Raw genomic sequence first — 26711 nt, 5'->3', positions numbered from 1 at the left:
GCTTTTGTTGAGCAAGTTGTGACCCAAGAGGACATGAACTGTATTCTAGTTTTTCAAATTTCCTGTCTTTCTTGTATCGTTATTTTTCATCGGGACAATTGGAGCAAGATTCACCACAAACGCCACTTTTTTCGCTATTGTCTTATAAATGCACTTGGATTTCTATAGCACTTTTCCAGTCTGCGGACCGCTCAAAGCACTTTACAACACTTGCCACATTCACACACTGATGGCAGAGGCTGCCATGCAAGGAGCCAACTGCACATCAGGAGCAATTTGGGGTTAAGTATCTTGCTCAAGGACACTTCGACACGCAGCCAGGGGGAGCTGGGATTTGAACCAGCCACCCTCTGATCACTAGATGACCCGCTCTACCTCCTGAGCTTCTGCCACCCCTTACTCACATCTCATCCCATTCCTCTTTTTCTCCCTCTTCTTCTATATGTTTGCTTAGAGAGAGAAAGAAGTGAGGTGTTACTGGTTCAGAGGGACATGTACATGCAGCTCCTCGTCTGAATAGCACTTCCTGGCGTGTGAAAGGCGAGCTGAGGAGGGAGGGGAGGGATGAAGGGAGTGAGAGGTGGAGGTGGAGTTGGTGGGGGGGCACCTCCTCCTTCTCCTCCTCCTCCTCCTCTTCCTCCTTCCTCCCACTGCTGAAAAAGCCTTGTTTGCCATTCTTGCAAGCGCCTCTCTGAAAAGGGGGTCAACGGGGGGGAGGAAGGAGGGAGGAGGAGGAGGAGGAGGAGGAAAGGGAGAGGGAGGGGGCGGTGTGACAATGAGAAGGATACCACATCCGTGTTTGCCAGGTGTTCCTTTTGTGATCCTCACCTTGCACTCAGGCATGGAAGGCGAAAAAGAGAGGAAGTAATATACCGAGAGAAAGGTGGATAGAGATAGGGAAGGGGTGAAGAAGAAAGAGAGAGAGTGAGTGAGAGAGAGAGTGTGTGGGGAGGCACGTTGACACACACGCAGAGAATGGAGAAAGGGTGGCAGGGAGGGGAAAAAAACCCCTAGATCCCGCCATTCTTTCACAGAGATAATCTGCAGGAAAGGTGCTGCACACACATTTGTCTTTCTGTGGGTGTGTTCTGCCTCATATTTATTCAGCGCAGGTTCATGGCTTTTATGCACGCTATTATGCTCCAGTGATAAAACGCTTTTCCACAGCCCATCAACAAAGCCTTATCAAAGCCCCAATCACAACCCAGACTGCAACAGCCTGCTAAACCTGAACGCACACCGACTATGTGATAGTGCACTTTTTTAGACCTTCACATCCTGAAGGACCCCCAAGTGCAGTCAGCTTAAAATTGATGTATTACTGTAAATGCTATTACCAAACTTGCTTTTCACAAACTACTTAACCCGCACTACAGAGGACATAAATATAGATAATGGACACAAATTAGACCGGGGACCCTCATCTGAGAAAGTTTTGCCCAAAAGATGCTTATCTCACAAGACCTTTGCTCTTAAAATGGATCTTACATGAAATTGCAAGCAGATGGGGGCCTGGGAGGAAGGTTTTGTGATTGATGCACTGCTGCAGCACTGTTCTCACCAGCCTTAGGAGGAATTGTTTGTGTAATCTTAAAGCAGTAATGCTGGGTAGTTGCAATAATGGGCGAACTGTATGGTCCAAGCTGGGGGTTCTCATGGTCCTCCAAATGGGCACCATAAGCTCATTTGGCTGTGGAAGTTTCTGTAGTTCACTGACCACATTTTGATATTTACCTTTTTTGCCTAGCCTGATTTTCCACAGCCAAAATCTAGAACCACTTGTTCTAATTTCATGGAAATGTGTGTTGTTGAGGAATCCTTCTGGCAGGCAAGCAGACAAACTAATAGCATAACTTCCTCATGTAATGAAGTTTAATTTTATTTGCAAACCTATTATCATTCCGACTGATGGAACACTTTAATTTTTCATGCCCGTGTAGCTCAGTTGGTCTGTTCATTCAGATATTTGGAACACACACTTTGTGAATTAATGGCTCCAGACCTGACCTTAGGTGGGGGAGCAGAGGTTTGTTGTTGGAAAGCTAGTGACTTTCAGTTTGTGCTTTGTTAGTTTTGAGATTAAGAAGTTGACAGCATGCGAATGGACCAGTTTATCTATCTTTAGAAACTGAGGGTTGTTGTTTTCTTGCCAAAGGGAATCACCTAGATCCGGAGCTGTTACACAACCAGAGGTGCGGTTAATTTGTGGGTTTCTTGCAGAGCAGACATGACAGAAGTCGTTTTTCTTTATTCAACGTCTTGTTTTGCATCACTTTAATGCACAGGTAAACAGAACACTTTGCTCTTTGCTTTTCATAGGCCACTTCATGTTTTTGTTTCCTCTTCTGCTGTTTTACTTCACACCTCTTAGTTAAAATCTGCCAAAAGACATTGCATACTGAAGACATGAGTCATGACGAATTCACCTTGGTGCCAAATACACTTGCTAACATGTGACTAACTTTCTCCGCATTATGTAAGTGGTATTTTTTAAGATGCAACAGTATTCTGTTGCTATTAAATGTCTATATATAGCTTCACTTTCAGGATTATACGTGTAAAGAGCCAAATGCTAAGAGCTTATTAATGAACGAGCTTAAAAAAAATATCTCAAAACCAAGTTTTAAATAGAGATCCCCTGATTTCCAGTGTGGAAGAACTTAAAGGAGAACTTCGGTCGATTTAAACATGCAGCTTCATTGATCAAGCTACCCTTGACTTGCCAGTACTGAAGACGCAAACACATTTGGTCAAACCATTACAGAGCTTCGTGAACGCAGATTTAGCATTGAACGCTAACAGCATGGGGTCAGAACTTTGCACTGTGTTTTAAGCGTCTTAACATGCTCCACATCTCACACCAAAAGTTATGCAACATCAGCAGACACCTTAGCACACAGCACTGTAGCGTGTATGACTCAAACTGAATAAAAAAGTAGTTAAAACAGTGTGTTTGTGCAAGGAGCTACTTACCTGTTTGTTGACATCCGTGTCTTCCGGTAGCTAGACCAAACTAGTCAATCCATCGAGCGTGCGCTTACTCCCTCACTGGCAGAGACGGAAACGTATTCCAGCATTTTCGTGTTTCTGTTCATAATGTACATGTCCATGTTACAGCCTGTCATGAGCCATGAGCCTTACAATAGCCTGTTAAGCCTGTTAAGTGCACACTCGATGAATATGCTAGTTTGGTCTAGCTACTGGAACACACGGATGTCAACAAACAGGTAAGTAGCTCTTTGCACAAACACACTGTTTTATCTACTTTTTTATTCATTGTGAGTCATAAACGCTACAGTGCTGTGTTGTAAGGTGTCTGCTGATGTTGCATAACTTTTGGTATGAGATGTGGAGCATTTTAAGACGCTTAAAACACAGTGTAAAGTTCTGACCCCATGCTGTTAGCGTTCAATGCTAAGTCTCCGTTCACGGAGCTCTGTAATGGCTGGACCAAATGTTTCCGCGTCTTCGGTACTGGCAAGTCAAGGGTAGCTTGAGCAATGAAGCTGCATGTTTAAATCGACCGAAGTTCTCCTTTAAGTCGTTATGTAAAGTAATAAAAACAAAGCGGGGGAAAAACAAACATGATTGAAGTCACACGACCTACACATAGTAGCCGCAAGATTATGCCTTGTTCTTAACCACTGTGACTAAGTCTGAGTGCGTCCGCAGCACCATTCATGTCTAGCAGTCCTGGAGAGAACGATTCAATTACCGGCAGCTTACTGTAAGACAAATACAGAAATAGACTGGTGGGCGGTGTTGTGTTTCACTCAGTGTACCCAAGGTCAGGAGACTGTAAAATAATATCCCCTTGTAAAAGGAAGGATATTTGTCTCTGCAAACAGGGCGTTGCTGAGTTGACTGAATAGATAGGACTGCGTGTAATGCAATTATTACTTTGAGATCTCTAAATGTCTCCTGTCGATGGTTCATCTCTGTGATGTTTGATTTTAAGTGCCCAGCCCAAATAAGGCTACAAAACATCTATATATTATGTTGTAATATTCCTGAACAGTGTCTGATACTATACAAAGTACACTGTTGTTCCCAGGCTGCACAGATAGAACAAGTGTCATCTTGTTCGACTTCATTTGTCTGTGTGACATGAAACATTGGCTGCGTTTACATTCTAGGCTTTATCACTCAATACAAAGGTAAGTGTTGTTCACAGTTTTTTGTTATTGTAGTCTTCAACTCCGTAGCTAGTTTTAATACCACTATCAAAACTATATTTTTCACTATAGCTTACTTTGAGGGATATAAACAAACTTTCAAAAAAGTGCCATGTAGACCAACTTAATACAATGTCTACGTCAAATACAAATACATTTCAAATTAAAAACGTGTACGCCGGGTCGGAACATGCCAACCTGATTACATCCCTGAGACCCGAGTCTTCTACGATGTTGACTGGTCTGCAGTCAGTTGCCACCCATCTGGCGATCGCTGTGGTTAACTTCTTCGAAGTACTTTCATCCAGGGGTCTGCAGCAACTCCCGCACTCCAGAATAGTACTTTGGCGGAGCTGCGTCTTGCTTAGCTGGGAAGCATTGGGTGCAACACCTGGGTGTTTAGCCTGGAGGTGGTAACTCAAACTTGCCGTGCTCCGATGGTAGTTGAACTCCTTGAGACAGATGCTGCATTGTACTTTTGACTTGTCAACTGAACCGTCTGGAAGTTTTTTAAAGTTGAACAAGCTGTTTAAAAGTCCAGTCACACTCTTTCTATCCATCACTGTTTTATTTACTCTTGGAAGCCGCTTCATAAAATGGCGCCACAGCCAGAGGGGCCGACTACGGGTGAGTAAAAGGGACAAAAAGGCTTACGTTTGAAACGCGTTATAGATTGTATTTAACTAATCACAATTAATGTGTTAATGCTGACAGTGTGTCATATGCTGTCTAAACATAAACACCTGAACAAGAATTCCTTTCATATATGAAATATTGGTTAATACTGGCCAATTTATTTTTTGAATCATCAGTAAATGTCTGATTAAAAAATAAGTAATCAAGCAAACCAATCTGACCTGGCTGTATGTGGAGACTTAAGCAATTATTATGGTCTTGCAGTATATAGTATTTATTGGTGATTGTTTTTTATCAGTTGTACTGGCAAGTTCCTTTCGGCAAATCTTGCCATTCAGCAGCCATCTTGGCAACTTAGCAAGACCAGCTATTTGAAAAGATAGAACCAGAAATTCACTTCTAATTGCCACTGGGACGTAAAACCTGCATGTAAAGAATCACCAGTCACATCTTAGAAAAATGCTTGAAAAGTTCAGTGACTTTGCCCCAAAATAACACAGGTTATACTTCTACTGTGCATTCACACTGTGATGCTATCAGCTTATCCCACCAGAAATGGGAGTTTAATGTCTAATTTTTAGAGAGCCTCACACATCCTGTGGTCCTGCACATTAGTGAGATATTCTCTTCTTCCATGCCTGTAAGAGGTCCGTCTGCAGCTGCACCAAGTCAGCCAAAACTGTTGTGAATCTCTCAACTGTGCACTTGTGTAAGTGCAACAACACGATTGGCTGATGTGTTTCCCAGTTCGGCTCTGACAAAGCAAACTGTTGGCTTACGGGTGTTTCTGACCTTATGGACTTGGAAATGGTTTGTCTCCTCTCTTGTAAGGTCGCTGACACTTACACTGACAAATTCAGTTTTTTCAATTTTCTATATGAGTTGTAGTTTTTAAGTTTTATTGCTGCGTATCCAAGTTTTATTAACTAGCATCGCACAAATGTTACTCTCTCTGGCTTTTGAAAAGTGTTGAAGCACGTATGTGTTAAAATCTGAGAAAAAACTGTGGCTTTGTTGCCTGAAATATGGATGTTGTTTTTAGCTGATCTTGAAGGTGCAGATATTCTAATCAAGTGCACAAGCCATTTTTTTTTTCCTGAGATAATTGTAAGAAATGTTAAATTGAGCTATGGCTATCGGTTGTCTCAGACAACTGCAACCGCTACAGCATTGATTAACTATAACTGTCCAGCGTGTTTGCTTTCAGTGTATGCAGTATGTCCATGGCTGGGATGCTGTGATGGCCCTTGACCCTGTGGATAAACCCCCTATCAGATCTCATAGCCCGAGTGAAGGATGCTAAGCCTTGTGGCTGCAGTGTGTTATGTGGCCCATGGCGCTGACCTGTCACTCCGTATCCATTTCCAGCATCCAATCTCGTCCACGAATGGCGTAGCTAGACCTCCCCCATGGCCGTCGCTATGGAGACAGCCAGTCTGACCTGGAATGCCGCTGTTCAGCACTACTGAGGGTTTCACTCCTCTTTCGGAAGAGCTGAAAGTATCAATTAAGGCAGTACCAGCCCCCTCACACACACCCCTAGCCTCATCTCATCCCCCTCCCTCAGTCACATAACTCATGCCATCGGAACTCAAGAGGACACCAATTTGACCAGAATCCACTTTCTGAAATTGCAGGAAAACACACTTAACTGATGGGCCCTCCCGACTTGAGAGGAGCCATTGTTTTGTGCCTTGACCCTCCACCCCACGCTCCTCCCCTCACCTTCTTCTGGCCTGTCTCCCCTCCGTGTCACATAACAAGCTGAGAGCACACCTTTTTCCAGCAGGCCCTCAACAGGCAATCCTTTGACAAGCGCGGGGCCTCTTTGGGCATTTGAAGAGCCGTTCTCCATGGTCAGAGACCACGGGGGAAAGTGTGCAAATGATACCTGAGGGCATGTAAAAAGATCATGTGATAGGTCTGGAAAGACAGACATACCTGTCAACCACAGAACAACTGCACTGCATGAGAGGAGCTGAATTAACTTGAACAACTGTTGGACCTGCACAATGGCTGACATACACTATGCTGATGTACACTATGCAGAGCTCCCATCTACAAGACACAACCACAACCTGTCTTTCTTCATACTGTATTTCAGTGCAGCAATTCCTTAACTTTCAGGACCTCTGGTGGTCTTGGCACACAGGTCACTTGCATGCTTTTCCTCGTTGGTATTCCTACATTGGTCCTTTCAAAGGGGTCTAAAATGAAAATACCACCGTTGCTCAAACAGTCAGATGTCCCCAACAGTAATTCAGTTTATCTCAAAGGCTGCAGCAAACAATTTTTTTTTCATTATCAGTGAATGTGTTGGTTATTTTTACCATTAATCAGTTAATTATTTGTCTATAAAATGTAAAAAAAAAAAAACATTTTAAAGATCTCACCGCAATTTCCCAGATCAACAAATTGCTTCTTTAGTCCAACCAACAGCCCAAAACCCAAAGACTCTTTTTTGCAGTTTTTGTTTTGTCAGTGACTGCAAGTGAGATTCTGGGCAGCTTGTGCCATTCTCTTTATCCAAAGACAAATAAAAGAATCTCACATAATATTAAGTAAACCAATTCCTAAAAGACTGACTAACAAAGAAGGATAGAGGATTGCAATCAAAACATTTAGAAAAAAGTGTTACTCACTAGTTCCCTATTAACCATCACAATCCCTAACCTTTACCAAACCGAAGCCATACTGAAGGTCCCCTGTGCAGATGTTGTAGAAATATATGGAGACATTGCTATTCAGTGATTTCCAGGATTTTGTCCAATCGTCTGGCAATGCATTTTCCAACACATTTTTTGTTGTGTGAAAGACTCTTGTCATATTACATTTTAGAAGATGCAGTAAATCCCACTGGAAAACAAGCCATGACGGGAAAAAAACATGCTAAGGGATGCACTCATTCAACACCTTTGACATGCATTTGAATTCTGCACATCAAATGTTTTTGTATCTTTGTTTGTTGTTAATCGGCGCTACCATGTCAACTTAGATACCAAAGCTTGGCTTTATCCATTTTAAGCAAACTGCGAAATGGCAATAGTTAATAAGTGTGTGATCGAAACAACTGTTCCCCACAATTATTCCGTAAGCCTGTGTGTGTTTACCTGGGGTGATTCACAAAGCTGTGCTGTGAAACTGTGCCAGCATATCCAGAAACCTTTGAGGTGTTATAACTGCATGTGCAGTTAGAGTTTGCTTTGGTTTTCAATCTCTCCATCATCACTGAGAGACATTCCTCAACACATTGGGTAGGAAGCGCAGTATGTAATTTGCGCTGTCTGAAATAATTATTAAACTCTGCTCAGCTGCTCCAAATTTGATGGGAATTTCCTAAAAAAAGACCAGTGATTTAGGAAAAGAGGTCAGTGATCACCACATAAATCACCTCACCACGGCAAACGATTGCCCAGGAGCAGATGTGTCTTTGGCACTTGGCACAGGATTTCTCTACTGGATAAAAAAAAAAGCCCAACCCTCAGACCATAAACATGTCCTTCCTCAACCCCAAACGGAGGCTGCAGCAGCACAGCGTGCCTACCTCCCTCCCTGCAGCCCTCCCTCATTCTCTCTGTTTCAACACATCCCTCTCTCGACTTCCTTCCTGCCCCACCCATTGAATTTTAATACCTGCCTGTCATGTTTTGTTCTCTTTTTTTCCTCTGCCTCCCCCCTCCTTCACCAGACCCTTGCTGCGTATCTAGTAATTACCAGAGCACTGAGAAAACCCTTTCATTTAAAGGATTGGCAATTATCTCAGTGGAACACAATAAAATGGCTTCCCCTCAAGAGGAAGGGGAAGTTTGAGCTGCGGTACGCCGCTGCATGTCGCACCGCCTTGCTCTTGAAGTGGGAGCAGAGGTGGAGGTCCTGAAGAAGGTGTATTTTTTTTTTTTCAGTTAGATTTTTTTTTCCCTCATCTGCTCCTGCTTGGATATTTGATAATCAAAGAGCCAGCTGGGAAACAACGTGGGTCAAGTGGTGGGGGCTTTATTGCCGGAGATTGTTGTTAGGTCACCACTCTTAAAATATGAACGCAGTTTAAATTGAAAAAGGTTGGAATAGCTACCTCAAACTAACCGTGATTTAGAGCCTTAGCCTCTTGTTCACCTCCAGGGGAATCTATAAAGTTGTCCGGGCCATTGTAAATATCACTTTAATGGTGCTGTGGGGAGAGTTTGATCCTAACACCTCATTGGGACCAACATCACTGTCAGGAAGATCCTTCGATTTTGGCCCTTCTTTAGAACAGCAGAAAATGATACTGTGACAAAGCACCCAGAAATGTAAATGAGCATAAAGTTGTAAACTCTGCTATTTGGGGAAGTGTGGAAAAGGGAAGCTGTTGAGTTTGGCGAAGGAAGCTGTTTTTAGTGTTTCAGGCTGTGTAAATTTAGAACGTGTTTGAGTTAGATCATAGAAGACGTGCTAGAATTGTGATCACTTAGCCAGATGTGATAGCGTGGCTAGTTAGCAGCAGCAGGCTGCATTGATCAGGGCAGCAGTTTATCATATTGTGAGGCAGGAAGCCAACTTGTTTTCCATTGGTTTGAGCGGTCAAAGATCGGAATGCACCAACTTTTTCTCTCACATCATTGATTCCATACTGATACTGCATCCAATGCCAGATGTCTCTTTGTTACACATTTAAAGTATGTTTACTTTACTGTGTGTTTAATTGAAATCATTTATATGTGAGGTACATGAGTCCAAGTACTACCGTGGCACTGAAAAGTGAGTTGGCAGTGTGCCGTTACGCTATGGCTAACACAAGATCCACTTAATAAGGTCAGTTCTGGCACCAATGCAGACTCCGTAGTTAAAAAGTCAGTTCAGCCCCAAATTATAAAGGTAAATATAAAAATCGAAATAAGTAAATACATACATACCCAAAAACAATAGGGTTAGTGCTCAATACTGAGAAAAAATAACATTTAAAAAAACAATAACTCTAGTTTCTCCAAAACCCAATCTCTTTTTGAAATATTATTATTTTAATCCACAGTTCATTTTATGACAACTCAGTCTCACATGAAAATGTATAATAGCTACGTTGGTCCACAGGGCAAAATATAGTAGTTTCACAATAACACCTTTTTAAATTGTGAGCTGCCATTCCTTTAATTCCAGTGAAGAAATGCAATATTTTAAGATAGGTATTACATTAAAGTGTGTTTTGATGACTTTTTTATTGAGAAATATGCACTTTATTTTTCTAATCCTGGCTCAGTGAATGTATGCGGTCTTTAGTTTGTTAGTTTTTATGAAGATTATTGGCGGTTTCGCCAGAAAATTGTGGGGCTGTTACGTATGATATAGCATTGCTGTAATGGTTGCTATAGACAATTTTTTTTTTAGACATCTCACAATTTAAGAGGCGTTATTGTGAAACTACTACATTTAGCCCTGTGGACAAATGTAGCTATTATACATTTTCATGTGAGACTGGGTTGTTCGTTAACAGTTGCCATAGGGACTCATTTCTTTGGTGGAAAGTAGTGGACATGCTTCACAGCGAAAGACCTATTCTGTCTGTTCTGTGTGTTTTCAGTGCTGTGAGCAAAATCACTTATGTTCACTCCCAGCTTCACCTGTCCCAGACATTTCCGTTAACTTTTACTGGAAGTGCCGGTTGAAGGCAGAGACCACCTGATTGGTCAGTGCCAGAGTTCAGCAGCATTTTGTTTGCATGGCAGCGGTTGGTAAGTCCCTGCTCCTGTGTCATCTCAGCATTGAGCTAGCTTTGTGTTTTCACAAGCGCCTCAGTGCTGCTTCTACCCGCATCACAGCCCCACCTGTCGTTTCCGCCGCCGGCTCAGAGAGAGAGGCAAAGTTTGGCTGGAACAGCTGGTTGCCTTGGCAACACTTTGTGCCACCACAGCGGATTGGAACAGGAACTGGCCTATCCATGTCAGTCTGCAGGCAGGATCTGGGCCATGCCTTGTGTTAACAGATTATCTGATTTCCATTCAGACGGCTCGGGTATCGGCCCCACTCCTCCGCTCTCTGGAAAAGCGACCCCGGCCAGTCTCTTTCTGAAAGCCCCCAGAGCCCTCCTCTCTTCTCCCATTTCCTGTCTTAATTACGCACTCTTTTGTGCCGTTGTTGTTTTTTTTCTTCCCTGTCTCCTCCTCCCCTTCCTCCCCCATCTACTTCTCTTGATCCCTCATCCCCTCCCTTCTCACTGTCTGTCTCTCACTCTTTTGTTTTGTGAGAAGATGAGGACCAAGATTTTGAAGTTTGAAGTCTGTTGCGTCCTCGGTTCTCCCCCACCACCACCACCACCACCCACAGCCCAGCTCTCCTTCGCCCTTCCATCGTCTCTCCACCTGAAAGGGAATACTGTGTTTTCGATGCATAAAAGGCTTGGCGCTGTCAACAGGATGAATCCACCAGGGCCCATGGAAAACATACACAGTGCTGCAGCTACAGTTTCTCTGAAAGGGGAGAGAGGAGGAGGAAGAGGAGGGTGGGTGGGTGAGTGAGGGAGGCAGCTGGAAGGGATTACTGTGCAGTTTCATAGGCAGCACAATTAAAAACATACCAAGTGTTAACTTGGCTGTGCAGCATAACACCAATGATGATGCTTTGGCTCTGGAACCTTTTTATTTTTTTGGTGTTGCACGTGTGTGTTTGAAGAGGTGTTCCCAGCTGTGCGTAGTTACACACAACTCCTCGAATTCTTTCACAGGAAAAGTAAAGTCTTGTGGTGAAAGCAAACAAGAGAAATAAATAAAAATAAAGAGGTGTTGTTCACACAATGGGCATGTAAACCAAGTGGGCACCTCCGTTGTGACAAAAACAGGTTTGTCGCCGTCCTGCACCGGATCCGGTTTCCAAGCCAGGGCATTGAGGCGAGACCAAGAGAGGGTGACCTTGTCTGTGGCGAAATCTGACACAGGTTTTCACATGCTGGGTGGGGGATTTTTTTCTTCCTCCCTCCCTCTCTCTTTCTCTGTCTTTTTATCTCCTGCAGTAGGTGGCTAATTGCTCCGATGTTGTAGATTACACTTAGCGCTCAGCTTTTATTGTTTGTGTGCAGTACAGTAAGACGAAGAATGAGATACGGATAAACTGAATTCAAGGTTTCTAGAGACAGGTATTTGGAGTCATTCTTTGGGAAAGCCCCGGGACTTTGGGGGAAACTTAGAAAAAGAAAATAACTTGGGCATTTCACAAGAATATACCCAAACGTATTTACATTGGATGCAGATTTTGACCTGTTTCACTCATTTAAGAGCCCAAATGTAGTAGAAAATTCAACTTTACTTAAAACCTTAATAATCCCTGCAGAATTATGATTCAGATCTTAGAAAAAAAAGTCAGGAAAGATTGCATTAGGGAAATGATGGGAGCCCTGTTATTTTGAAATGAACAAAAGTATTGTTAACCAGCCAGCGGACCATTAACAAAACTCCACGCAGGTCAGCAGGTGCAACTCATTATCAAGTTGAGTTTTTCAGTACATTTCCACCTGTAACTCAACCTGAGTTTTAGTTGTTTTTTTTTTTTTTTGTCAAACTTTGTTTGCCAAATAGCGAAAGTGAATTTCAGGGGATTCTTACAAACAGCTCACTCCACAGGTAGAAATCAGAATTTCTCTCCACCGTGTTCCGTTTTAGGAGACAAAGAATACAAAAGGTCGTATGTGTCTTTAGTCACAAAGCACTCTTGGAATTTCATATCAGGGCCAGACAGTGAGGCTTTGTGTATGTAAACATTGAGTTCGTCTTTGAGTGCAAGGGACTATAACTCATTGAACTTGTACTATACATATCAAGTGATGCATATAGAGGCTTTGCAGCTGTGTCATCAGTTACTTAACAACCATATCTCGTCCCTTCATGGTGGTCTATCGATGATTACCTTGAATGATTGATGAATATATACAGAGAGTGCCTTTCATCACTTTTATCACGTTTGCAACTTTCTGTTGGTCAACTAATCGATCAGTTCAATAATTGCAACTTTACTTACTATAAGTGGGCACTGCTGACAGCTGTGTAAAAGGTGTCTTGGCTGACATTGTAGAAGAATCAGTCAGGTAAGAGTGTTTTCCCCTCTCACCTGAGCATGGGTTATTGTCTCTATTAACATTTTCTGGCGTTCTGGACACACACGCTTACATGTGGAGACACACACTCCCCTCTCTCACCCCGGTCCGGTCTCAGCAAAGATTCAAGGTAAACAAGCTAATGTTTAGATTTCACGGAAGTGGAAACTGATCCGGCTGAGTCGGCTCTGTCACTCAGCAACTTGCCTGTTGATGTTTGTCTCTTTGGTAAGTATCTGTGAGTGGCAGCGTGTGTGTGTGTGTGTGTGAGTCGTGCACATACCAGTTCCTTGTGTGTGAGCACAGCAGGGATTTTGTTGCCTCCAACAACATTGAGCAGGGCCTCATGATGATGATGATGATGATGATTATGATGAAGAAGAAGATGATAAAGATGATGAGGAAGATGATGATGAAGATGGTGGTAAAGATGATCAAGGGTGGTAATAACGATGCAGTTGACAGTGGGGGTGAAGCTGATGATAGTGTCGTACTGATACCCTGCTGCAATCAAGAGAACCAAAATCCGCAGGTGAACTGATCTTTAGACGTCACATTCAGTTAAATTCTCAACATGTGAGACAAAGTAGGCCGGCTTAATGACATCTGAAGAAAAGAAGGTGCAAAATTATCACAGACAATTAAATCAGAAAAAATACCTGGCAGGTGATTGGACGAACAAACTGTCTATCGCAGGTTAACCTGGACGAATAAGGTCGACAACCATATGACATGTCAGGAGAGCTATTTGGGAGGATAGCGAAAAAATGTTTGCCATCAAGAAAAGCCTTCAGTGTCGTTCTTTGCCCCACTCTCAGTGACATATACTCTCCAACTCTGATATAACTAATGCTGTAGAAGCACTTATGGTAACCTGTTGAGCAACCACTGTGTATTGCTTGAAACTTGACAAGGCGGAGTTGTAAGATAACACAATCACAAAGTCAGTTGCCTGATAAGGAAAGATGTGACATTGATCTGTTTTTACTCTTCCTTAATCTTTCACTGTATTTTCAAAGATTATATGATTAATAAACACATTGGCAATGACCAAGGTGGTTTACAATGTATTTGGCCTGTCACAACTATGTCGCACTTATGTCTCTAAAATAGCAAAAACACAGATAATCCCTTTGAACGCATTAAAATACTGGCTGGGTGAAGAATTGTATCTGTTTGTTCTGATTTTAATGCCAGCTTATTTTAGCCTTATCGTATCTCCTAACAAGCTAGCTGATCAAAATGTGTCAACACTGGTTCACTTCAGTGCATTGAAAAATTAGAACTAAGCGACAGATCCTGTAAAGTTTTAAGGCCTTATGAGTGCTTTTGCAGGTTTCTGCCCATTTACTACAAATCACATAACTTTACTACCAACCATTTGTTTTAGTGTTTCATACTTTTGGGATTTTTTTTTTTTAAAAGCTGTTTTTCCAGGCAGCTGTGGTTTTCAGTATACGAGTGAGTCTGCAGCGATGAGGTAATTTATCACTGTGAACGCTTACATCTGATTTGAAAAGTCAACACTGTTAACATCTCATCTACACTGTGATGGACTGTCTTATCTAAGGCGAGTTTTAATACTGTGTGGACCATGTGGAAATAAATTAAAAAACCCATGTCTGCCTTGAGAAAAGACAGTAGATCACTGGTATCAGCCTTAGTAGATGGACAGCAGGATTATGTGATTTCAGAATCAGTATTCCTTTATTGTCGCACAAACAAGGACATTTGTTTGTCAAAGCAGCCAAAGGACACAATATTAAAAAAAAAAAACCACAACAATAGTAAAAAAATAAACAATTTTATTAAAAAGGTAAGAAATAGAATGGAAATAGTGTTTGTAGCGTATTATTTGTAGCAAATGAGCGAAAATATGCAAAAACACTTGAAAATCGGCATAAATGCAAGGTGAACCTCAACCTGGTGGCTCTGTCAGATTCTTCAAAGAAATAATCCCTGAAGTCCTCTTCCCTTTCCTTTTTTTTTTCCACCACTACATGAAGAGGACAACAAGAGCTGTCAGAGAAACACAAAGCAGTCAGGGTTGCGTGTTAGGAGCCGCCTGAATGGCACCAGGCCTAACGAGAGCCCGGCAGGGACCCCGAGGTGGGCCTGGCACCTGCAGTCTGTCTCTGGGGGGAAGTTGGGGGGGGGGGGGGGGGCTCTAGTGTGTGGGTGTGTGTAGGAAGGGGATTTTAGGATTCTGTGTGTGTGTGTGTGTGTGTGTGTGATTTTACTGAAACAGTGTTTATGAATATGCTAATATACAGTTTTCTGAGCAGAGACAGTATTTATGATACATGGGCAAACTCTAGGGCATTTTACTGTCTTAATTTGATAATAAGGTTCCAGCTTCTTAAATGTGAAGTTCTGATTTTTTTCTTCATCTGAAATGATTTTGAGCTGAGTATGTTTGAGTTTTGGATCATTGGTCAGACCAGGCGATACATTTGATGGCGCCACCTATGGCTAACTGAGCCTGTGATGGACATTTTTCACACTTTTCTGATGCTGTATACACATTCCTTTTTGTCCCAATTGGACCTTGTGCTAATTATGGTCACAACTTCTGGTATGCCCCGTCACTTTACCAGACATGGTGTTTTCCATGGTGTATCATTCATTGATGAAGGTCTAGAGTGCGACTTAATTGAGTGAATTCACTGTTATTACTGCTCAGCCCACTTAGCGAACGCCTCTAAAGCTTTCAAAGTGCCTTTTTTTAACATAACTAGTTCCACAAAGCACCGGAAGAATCACATAGAATTGTTTCCCTAGTGTCCTCTCCAGGAAAGTTGTGGATAGACTAAACGATTTATTAATTACCTGAGAAATTAAGCTGTGGAATGAATGACAATGAAAATAATCTTTGGCTGCTTACTTGCACTGTATTTTTATGATGGTGATGGCGTCAACAAAAAGATCATCTGTAAGCAAACACAGCTGTTAAGTCCTATTTATTTTCCTGTGAAATACTCACACACATGCACACCACTGATCAGCTTTGCTTGTTGTCATTGGACTGTGCTTGTTAGATGAAATTCCGATGCTCTCCATCCCCAACTCACACCGCTCTACATATGCACTTGTTACGTACAGACACACAACAGAAGCATACAAGTATTGATAAAAAAAGGGGGAAAAAAGAATCAGAGGAGAAACGTCAGCCATCAGTTGTTTCTGCCTGTTTGTCTGTAACAGCGACTCGGTCGTCAGGTTTGGAGGCTGCGACAGGCTCAGGGATGGATTACGGAAACCAGACCTGGCGAGTTTACACCAAACTCAAGGCCCCGTAGAATTAAACTGCAAACTGCGGACAGCTCACAGGAAATGCCTCTTTATAAAGCAAACATACATGTATTTTATGGCAGTCGCTTTACTGCTTTTTTATTTTGGGTGCCAATTAGTCGACATTTCAACATGGCTCCAACCTAATTTCCTCTGCTTTTCTTCACCTTTTCTTTTTCTTTTTCTTTGCTGGGCGACCCTTCCCACACATACACACAGTCTGCCCACCTATTTCTATCAAAATGAGACTGCTTTTCTGGCAGTGGCCATTTTTATTTTCATGGAGGTGTGAGGGCCAGTCAGTCAGGGTTGTTTTGACAGATTCAGGGACTTTATTGTGGCCCCCAGGGCAGCTGTAGGGGTGCGACTGCCCCTACGCCCCCACCTAACCCTCCACCTCGGATCCAAAAGGAGAGCAACACAGCTGCTGCTACTTCTTCTCCCCCCTCCCTCCCCTCATCTCAGCCTCTTCACCTGGTCTCCATATGATGGTGACCCTCACTCTCTCTCGCTCTTTCTCTCTCTCTCTCACACACACACACACACACACACACACACACCATAAAAGGTAAAAGAGGTGTGACATCTAATTCTGTAATGACCCTATGCTCAACACCACCACACATACACACCATCTGACATCCGTTACACACGCACCTCTGTGGTCTTGCCAGAATTAAAGGCCGACCCCTGCCAGGGTCACACGTACTACAAATTAAAATGTGTAAATTCATAAGACTGTACATGTGGCATGAAAACAAACCCCAAACTGTCAGTGCATTAAAGGAAAATTGCTCTTTATTACAGCTAATGTCTTATGTTCCTGATAATTCCTATCAGTAATGATAACACTGTGCTCACTAAGTTAATTGCTGACATCTGGGGACAAAAGCAACACTGCTAAAAAGAAGTTTTCCAAAACAAGACACAAGATCTGTCAAAAGATCATGTTTTGAACAAAGCCTCATATTGGCCAAACTTATTTGGAAAATAAAACAAGGGAAAATTATTAGAGCCAAACTCTGTAAAACATTACCGACTGCTTACTCACTTGGGTGAGAGTGAGGGACTACTACCACATCTCAGCACAGGGTTTCCTTCACATAGACTTGACTTGGTCTGGCCACCCAGGTATATTAATGGGCATCCAAGTATATTTGCCAATCCCACTTTAGCTTTTTATACTTTTATATTTTTTATAGGTCTTAGATTAAGTAGTGGACAATCAGTTCAGCCAAATGTATGATCATTTCCTAAACCTAACCTCAAAACTTTATTTTTAAAGTCCAACCAGACGTTGCGTATAACATATTATTGCTATCTTGACTAAACAATAATGGGTCAAAATGACATGAAAGGGGTAGGCTGAGTGTCAAGCTGCTGTATTTGATAAGTTGGAAGTGAGAAGGGGTTGGACGGATAGTTCGGTTTGATACGCAAATACAGTTACCTGTATAATCTGGGGTTGGTGCTGCCCTGTCAGACTTCATTGTTGCACAGTCATCATCGTGCCAGTCTGCACTTGTTTTAGTGAGCACAACAGAATCGTCGTCATCTAAATAAAAAAAACAAGAAACAAATCAGAAACATCCTCTTATATCGACATTACATTTTTATAGATTTAAGTGAAGTGATGTATCCATTCATGTTGCTGTATATTAAACAAAAGGTTAAAACCAAAACTGGAATTTGCAAGGTTTTTATTTTCCCACGTGGGTTTCCCTACCGTGCCAAAAAATGAATTTGCTCCGGAGAAATATAACTGTTCAAATAGTTTTAACTACAAATCTTGACTTCCTCCAGCCTGTGAGTGTGTGGGGCAGTAGGGGGTTAACAGCGCCAGAGTTATTTGGTTCTTGGACACGGTGGCCTCGCCTGCCGGATGCAAGTTTGACTCAAGGGCAAAATCCAGAGTGAAAGCCTCTCATGTTTTTGACTGGTTGCCAAATCTGCTTCTCTCTCTCTCTCTCTCTCTCTCTCTCTCTCTCTCTCTCTCTCTCTCTCTCTCTCTCTCTCTCTCTCTCTCTCTCTCTCTCTCTCTCTCTCTCAGTCATTCTCATCCCTCTCTCTCCACTCCGCCGTCCCCTCCCCTCTCCCTCTGATTTACTCTCTCTTTCCCCCCGCTCTGTTCCTCCTCTGATCCTCTCCCACATCAAAATCAGGACTGACATAAAGCAGGTCCAGTGTCCCTCTGAACACAGCATGGCCTCGTCCAAAATTATGTCATCTTTTTAGAAAGATACAATGTGCGGAAAAACGGAACAGGGTTGATGGGGCTGTTTTGTACTCTGCTCTGCAGTAGAGTGATTAAATAAAGCTCAGGGGTGTTTTCACGTGCTTTGAGAACTTTTTTTGTGCGACCATGTTTTCCAAGAGTTTGGTACGTCTGAAGGGAGAAAGCTGCTGTGGAAAGCAGGTGCGGTTACCAATATCCACCTCTCGTTCACCTCGAAATATAGTGCAGCGGTTTGCGTCCAGAAGAGTTCCCGGTGTTCACACCAATCACTGCAATAACTGATCTTCATGATGTGCAGTTGTGCACAGAGATCCAAGCACAGAACGTTTATATGGCAAAATGCAGTATAACTAGTTTGAACTCATTTGCAGGTTTTTGCTGCATTAGGACATGTCACACAAAGTTAAACACATTCAACTAATGACTGACATCTTTCACATTATGGAAGTTAGAAAAATAACACATTTCACAAAGATGAGGGCAATGCCATGAACATCTGTAGCACAATTACTATTTTTTTAGACTGATTCTCATCTATGAAAACAAACTTTCATAACTTTCCAAAACCCCGGAAGACACAAACCTGGGCCAGGACCAAGTCTGCTAACACCTTAAAACGTTTGTTTCGGAATTTGAGCCTCTCCCTGAAGAGAATGTGACATGATCAAGGCACAACCTCGTCATCCATTGGTTGGCATATCCCAAATGTTAAGCAGCTGCTTTTGAGCAGAAATGTCGACTGTTTCGGGGCACCCTGATAGCTCACCTTGTAGAGCATGCACCCCATGTATGAAGGCTGTGTCCTTAGCAGCAACCCAGGGTTAATTCAAACCTGTGGCCCTAGGCAGCATGGCTTCCCCTCTCTGTACCTCCATTCCTGTCTGACTGTCATAGGTGTCCTATCAAAATAAAAGCTAAGAGCCTCAAATCTGAACTGTAGTAAAAGACCTCTCTGACCTCTCTGTCAGCTCTTGGTTCCCATCGCACTCTCCGCATTTTTTGGTTGACGTGTGTTCTGCATAAATCCAGGGTGGCCCATCATCGAGTCAGTATGACTCACCGTGGCCTCCGAGGATTGCGGACTGACAGGTTAGGAAACCACACACAACAAATGCCTTCAGGCAGGGAACAAAGTCAACTCATTTCTCCTCAGGCGAGCCGCTTAATCAGCCAGACAGTCTGCTATCAACCTGCACACTGTGATAAAAGCAACAACAAAAATAGTTTTTTTAAAGAGAAACTGCACCAGATGTGCAGGGAAGAACTTAGTCATCATGTTCAGCACCATGGACCCAGTGTTTCCTCCCATTCTTCATTTGACCTGAAGGGAGTGTGAGCAACAAAAGCAGATCTGATCTGGATTTAGCCACGCCGTGTCTGAGTCTCCATCTATAAATAAGACACCTGAATTGCGGGGGTGTCCGTTTGTAAACAGTTCGCAGACGTAGCTCAGAGCAGGTCAGATTGAAACTGGCCAAGAATGTGCTCAGCAACAACGCTCCGAGGAGAAGATTCCCAGCATTCCCCTAGGAAGAGCTACAGGCCTTCACAGATAGGAAGTCGTCTGTCATTAGGGGGTAATCACTTCTTGAGGAGGATTGCAATGCCTGGAATGATTACTGTTGTCATCAGCGGGGAAACTTGGCGCAGAGAGAGCGGATTAGTTTTTTTTTTTCGTTTTTTTTCCCTTATGTCTCTCTGTTTTCTTTTTTGTGTGTTTTGATCAGCTTGACTGATCCGGCGTAGGCCCCACTTGATTTTGAAAACTTTCTCACCATTGCACTGTGCTCGATTTCTTTTTTTGCTCTGCAGGGTAGTTCACAGTGCACACTCCCCCGGGTTTAGTGGTGTATGAATGCTTTAATGTTGACTTAAAGCAAGTTGGTATTTCTGACCTGGGGGCATTTCTAATTACTAATGGCTCATGTGTAATGACGCCTATCATGTCAGTGGTTCAGCAAGGTGGATGCTATCCGTCATGCAGACTCGCGGTAGAAAAACAGATCATTTGTCCGACTGCGTTTGTGGACAGTGGCTTTCCGTCTCCCACACTACTTATCTGTGTTTGTTTATGGGTTTTTAGTCCTGTAGTCCTTTCAAGTGGCTTGTCTGGGTCCCTTGGTCTGGCTGTTTTGTCCTCTCCTCCCCGTTCACCTCACCCCCTCCTTCTCCTCTTGCCTTCTGCCAGTCGAGCCAAGACCTCAGGTGGAATTATGCCGTTACAAAAATAGCCCGTCAACGCTTGCCCAACATGCCAAGCCAAGTATTTGTCTCTCGGGGTCCCCCCCCTTACCTCCTCCTCTTCCTCCTTCTTCTCCCCCATCCCCCTCCTCCTCCTCCTCTCCTACTTCCACCCCCATCCCGTATCCTTGAGAACAGGAAGTGTATCTTGTTAAGTGATGGATGGGCCCCCTGCTCTTGCTGAGAGGAAAGGAGAAAAAAAAAGCCTTTCTTTCCCTCCAGGGCAGTCAGATGAGTTTAGCAGTCTCAAAGCTGAGGGTCAGCTCTGCTTTTGGGAGCGCCTTGGAACCCTTGGAGCCTGAGCTCCTGGAAGCCACGGGCACTTCTCCATTATGTGTGCGGAGAGAATTAACGGCTAATAAAGTAGCAGGCGGCGTCTTTGCTCTTGAAAAATGGATCCGAAACGAAAAAAAGGCCAAGCTGAAAAGCAGTTACCGGAATTGTGTATTTATGTGCGTGCTCGCTTATGTGCATTCGGTGCGCAGTGTGGGAGTGTCTGCGTGAGTTATTTAGCCGGGGGTCAGCAGGTTTGTGTTGGCATGCAGCCGCCAGATACTTCCAGGGAGAGCAACTCAGGAAGTGTCCCTGGCATGTCCTCTGCATAGTGCAATACACACTGCCTGACTGGCTAGACCTGCTGTGACAAACAACCACAGACTGCAATCCCCATTGCACCCGCCTCACCTCCTGCACACACACACAAACCCAGCCTGTGGGAAGAACCATGACATCAAACTAATTCTCACATGTGTTGTTTTATAGTTGTTTTGCCAGACGCGTCTTATCAAGTTCCCCAAGTCCAAGGCCCTCATGAGTTTAATTTAATGCCGCAGACCTCAAACCTGCTATCCATCCGTTTCCCAGCAGGTCTCCCCAACACCCGTCCTTTGAGTCACGATGACGTTTATCCTCTCAGTCCGTTTAATGCCGATGGTTCGTCACCCACAGCCAGGCCCTCTACTCGAATGAGACCTGGAAAACAAGGACATTTCCTCCCATGATCCATTGCTCCTTTGTCAGCCGTGGCTATGTTGTGGTTACTTAAGTGTAGCTGCTAATGTTTGTCTCTGGTTTCCATCCTCTCATGTTCCATGCACATACACAGGAACACAAAAAAGCAACGGATAAAAGGAAGGAAAACCGTCCATCGCCCCTGTAAATGGGAATTGGTTATCCAGAGGGGAAATAAAGAAAACCATAAAGCAACACTCTTAAAATGGCATCCGGCACACTTTGGAGGCAGATGGACCTAGAATGTAGCAGGGCAAGGACCAATGGTGGTTTCTGTCATAGTACCTTGAGTAGAGGGCTGCAACTCACCATGTTTCCCATTACCGTTCGGGTTCAGAGTTAATTAACGATGGAAACAGCAGGTGACAAAACAATCTCACGACAAGGTCCATTTAGTAGATGTTCTGGAGCTTTTGATTATATCACATGATCATTGTGGATGGTCAGATTTCTAAAAATGTAAGCGCTGCAAGGACTTCTTATCAATGTTGCCCCAAAAGCAGCGGTTGAAAAAGCAATCTCACCTCAAAGTGTGATTTGCCTCAGTTACCTTTTTTTTTTGTTATGAAATTGAAAAGAGATTCAGGTTACAAAGGTATAGTTCAAGTATCAGCACACGATTGTTTTGATAAATAACATTTTTTTAATCTATAAACGTGTCAAAATTGTTAGAGTCACTTGGGTGATTGGGTCAATGCCAGCCTTTTACAAGGAAAAATGTAACCATGCAGATTTTCCTTAACCATCAAGCAGACAGGCTGATTTACTAAAAAAATACATCTAAATGTCTATTTCGTGTTCATAAAAGAAACAAGGATGCTGTCAAGCTTGGACAGATACGTGGTGCATTCAGGGGAGCAGGAATAGCGGTGTGATGACTGTGTAAACAAAAGTTCAAAGGCTGCTGGTCCGGTCCCTCCAACCTTCACTGATCACTCCTGACATGACCTCCTGCATGGCTTGCGTCTGTGTGTGTCTCCCGCCTCGTCTCCGCTGGCTGGGGTTTAGCCCCGCTGTGGCCTGTCTGGCCCGCAGCCAGGCACTCCACTGTCTTTACAACTGGGCCTCGCTGAGTCTTGGGGGAGGAACAACAATGAAACTGTCAGTTCCAGTTGGTGGTTGTTCTTCTGTTGATTCTCAATTCCAGCACTGAAATTAAATGCTAATTCACAGTGAGTAAAGTGCATTCTGTCATTTTTCGAACGCCACTCTTCTTCAGCTAGCTGGCCGCTCAAACGGATAATCAACCCAAACCAAACGACACCGTACCGTCCCACAGCTTGTCACGGCCTGGCTGAGGAGAGCGAATGGAGACGGGGCGTATTTGTCTGTCCGTCTGCCTGTCTGTGTTTGAGAAGGCGCCTGCCACTTAATGACATGTGACAAGCAAGACAGCGGCAGCTTTGGGTGCTCAAGGACTGTTTTGGGGTCACGGAGATGTGATCTGTAGGACGTGGAGGGTTTGTCAGATAATGTCAACATTGTCTCCATGCTGACTGCTAGAAGTGAAAAACTTATATTTCAAAGTTTGCGTTTTAGGAATTTGGTTCACGTTCCTAAATCAATACGAGTGTAGAGGAGGGTTCAGTTCCTAACAAGCATGCAGTGAGGGGGTCAAAGGTCAGAAGCATAACGTCCTGACAGTATTGCTGTGACGACAAAGTGGTCTTGTACAAAAGATGTGCTGGGAAAGATTTAAAGAACAGTTCAAGTTAACACGTGTCACCCTCAGAAAGCCAAAGGAAATTTCCCTGATGCTCAGTGACGATGTGATAGCCCTATTTGTGTGTCACAGTTTGCGATATATGAAGGTAAACCCGATGCTGACTGCCTTCTTTCCATCCCACAGGCTCTGATGCGTCCAGGTCGCCTCGACCGAATCATCTATGTGCCTCTTCCAGATGCTCCAACCCGCCGTGAGATATTTTCTCTCCAGTTCCGCAACATGCCTGTTGCCCAAGACGTGTCTCTTGAGGACTTGGTGGCTCGGACCGCAAAGTATTCTGGAGCAGAGGTTAGTTAGAATTTCCTCATCTTAACAGAAAAGCAACTTAACAGAGAACCAGGAGTAACTCCCACAGAAGCATAACATTTATGTGTCAGCAAAAAAAGACATCATAAAAAGAATATAAGGGTTGATCCAATACCAATACTAGTATCAGAAATGGCTCTGATACTGCTTAAAATTCTGAAATCTCAATCAGATATCTGATTTGTCAGAAACAGGACCTTGTTACTCCCCAGCAGTTTCCCATACACCTTACATGCACCTCAATGGATTTTCTTTCAAGCGTAGCCAATATACAGCTGTTAAAAAACTGAAATATGCCATTGGATCAGTACTTGTTGCTGCCCATTACACAAAGTTTGGGTATCAGAATCAGTATTAGGAAGGAAGAAATGGTATCCGCACATTTCCACAGGCAATATCTAGCTCTATTTTCGTATTTCTTGTCAGTTTGTAGATGAAAAATATACCAATATAAATGGTTCTCAGCCGGAGGTTTCACACCAGGCACCCAGCATTCACAGGTTTACTTCTTTACCTTTTGACTGTTTAATGACCCCCCCAAATAAGACAGTTTGACCATTTCCCACGCTGCAGTGAGATGTTACTGTGCGTTTCCATGATGTCCATGTCGTGTCTGTAATGTGTCAGCCCCCTCGTGATCTCATGTTTTCTGTGTCCTGTCTGTGCTGTGTGCGTCCTCGTGAGCTCACGGCAGACCGGGGGTAATCGTACAAACACTCCTTTGTGTGACAAATTGTCTCTCGGCATTCGTCTGTCGCCTGATTCACGTTGTCTTGAGCAGAGAAACTACTATCCTCCAAGACAGAAATGACCATGAAACTGTGAGAAGGGCAGTTAAAGGAATATATAATATTTTTGCCAAATATTTGTCGTTTACTGCCTTATGGTGTCGAATATAAAGGTTGTAAGAGTTTTCTGTACTGGGTCGTGTCCTTTCGAGTTTCTCTCTTGTTCTTTGTCAGAGAAGTCATGTTTGTCTTTGACCGTCAGTGTGATTCATAGTTTACATACCGTTTGATAGAAAAAATAACATTCCTAGAAGATGAACAGTATCTCTTTTCCCCTGAATGTAAATCCCCGCTGTATATTTAGACTTCAGGGGTCACGGACATGATAGAAATGTCACGCCGGTCTTCTGACAGCCTCAGAAAACAGTTTTTAAATGATTCAGACACTTCCGTGCCTCGGTGGGCTGTGAAAACACACATTTCATTGTTGTCCCCGTCACTCTTTCTGCGTGCGAGGGCTGCTGTGTGCGGAAGAATCTGTCACGAGTTCTTTCTTTCATTTTACTGCCTAAGATGATAGAGAAGTCACACATTTTTATCTTGAAACACATTTCTTCACCGGCTTTTCATTAGGTGCGATGGGGTCTTCCCTAACTCGATTCCTCAGTTGGCACTCATTGTGCCATGACTGTATCTGTGTTAACACTGTACACAAGACTGGCGGTGTCTATAACGACAGCTGTCTCACTTCACTTAATGGCTGCCTAGTTCGCTGTAATGGACAAGAAAAGATGAGTTAAATTTTAGCTTTAGTAAATTAGAAGCATAAATTTGTCATTGAGGAGATGATAGATACCCGTTAATAGCCTACATGGTTTGGGGATTTTAAAGCTAGTGAGCTCAACAAAACATTACATTGATGTTGGCTTCTCCAGCAGACTAACATCAATGTGAGCTTCTCCAACAAGCTAACATTTGTGTTAGCTTCTCAAACAGGCTATCATCAATGTGAGCTTCTCCAACAAGCTAACGATTGTGTTAGCTTCTTCAACAGGCTAACGTCTGTGTTAGCTCCTCCAACAGGCTAACAGTAGTGTTAGCTTCTCTAACCGGCTAAAATCGTTCTTAGCTTCTCCAACAGGCTAACATCAGTGTAGCTTCTCCAACAGACTAATGATTGAGTTAGCTTCTGAAACAGGTTAACATCAGTGTTAGCTTCTCAAACTGGCTAAAATCAATCTTAGTTTCTCCAACAGGCTAACATCTGTGTTAGCTTCTTCAACAGGTTAATATCAGTGTTAGCTTCTCAAACCGGCTAAAATCAATCTTAGTTTCTCCAACAGGCTAACATCAGTGTAGCTTCTCCAACAGACTAATGTTTGTGTTAGCTTCTCAAACGGGTTAACATCAGTGTTAGCTTCTCAAACCGGCTAAAATCGTTCTTAGCTTCTCCAACAGGCTAACATCAGTGTAGCTTCTCCAACAGACTAATGATTGAGTTAGCTTCTGAAACGGGTTAACATCAGTGTTAGCTTCTCAAACCGGCTAAAATCAATCTTAGTTTCTCCAACAGGCTAATATCTGTGTTAGCTTCTTCAACAGGTTAACATCAGTGTTAGCTTCTCAAACCGGCTAAAATCAATCTCAGTCTCTCCAACAGGCTTAGCTTCTTCAACAGGTTAACATCAGTGTTAGCTTCTCCAACAGGCTAACATCAGTTTAGCTTCTCCAACAGGCTAACATCAGTGTAGCTTCTACAACAGACTAATGTTTGTGTTAGCTTCTCAAACGGGTTAACATCAGTGTTAGCTTCTCAAACCGGCTAAAATCATTCTTAGCTTCTCCAACAGGCTAACATCAGTGTAGCTTCTCCAACAGACTAATGATTGAGTTAGCTTCTGAAATGGGTTAACATCAGTGTTAGCTTCTCAAACCGGCTAAAATCAATCTTAGTTTCTCCAACAGGCTAACATCTGTGTTAGCTTCTTCAACAGGCTAACATCAGTGTTAGCTTCTTTAACAGGCTGACATCAGTGTTTGCTTCTCCAACAGTTCATCTCCATCAGAGTAGCCTTTCAAACATAATATTTCTGTGTGCATGTTGTTGCATGTTGCTGCAACAGTATTGCTGCCATGTGTGGCAGTTATTTTGAATTTAACCCAATTTAAATAAGGAAAATCTTCTTAATTAGTTCTGTAATAACTAAATTTATATCCTCAGATTAGATCAGAATTGATAGTGAGTCTGCTCATTTGTGCTCAAATGTTAGACGAATTAACACAAAGAGGCAACATCTATAATACA

The 26711-nt window shown here is 43.1% G+C and overlaps 1 protein-coding gene across 1 annotated transcript in view; it reads left to right on the top strand.

Annotated features, from left to right (window-relative positions):
• afg2a (AAA ATPase AFG2A) overlaps positions 1 to 26711 on the top strand; it is a 119160-nt gene that overhangs the window by 69582 nt on the left and 22867 nt on the right. Inside the window, exon 16 of the mRNA XM_030396667.1 lies at positions 23496 to 23660. Coding sequence (XP_030252527.1) covers positions 23496 to 23660 — 165 coding nt within the window. The remainder of the gene's footprint in view (positions 1 to 23495; positions 23661 to 26711) is intronic.

This window comes from Sparus aurata, chromosome 18 (assembly GCF_900880675.1).
Source record: "Sparus aurata chromosome 18, fSpaAur1.1, whole genome shotgun sequence".
NCBI classification, from domain to species: Eukaryota; Metazoa; Chordata; class Actinopteri; order Spariformes; family Sparidae; genus Sparus; species Sparus aurata.
Note: the sequence above shows the minus strand (reverse complement) of the source record. Positions and strands in the feature narration are given on the sequence as shown.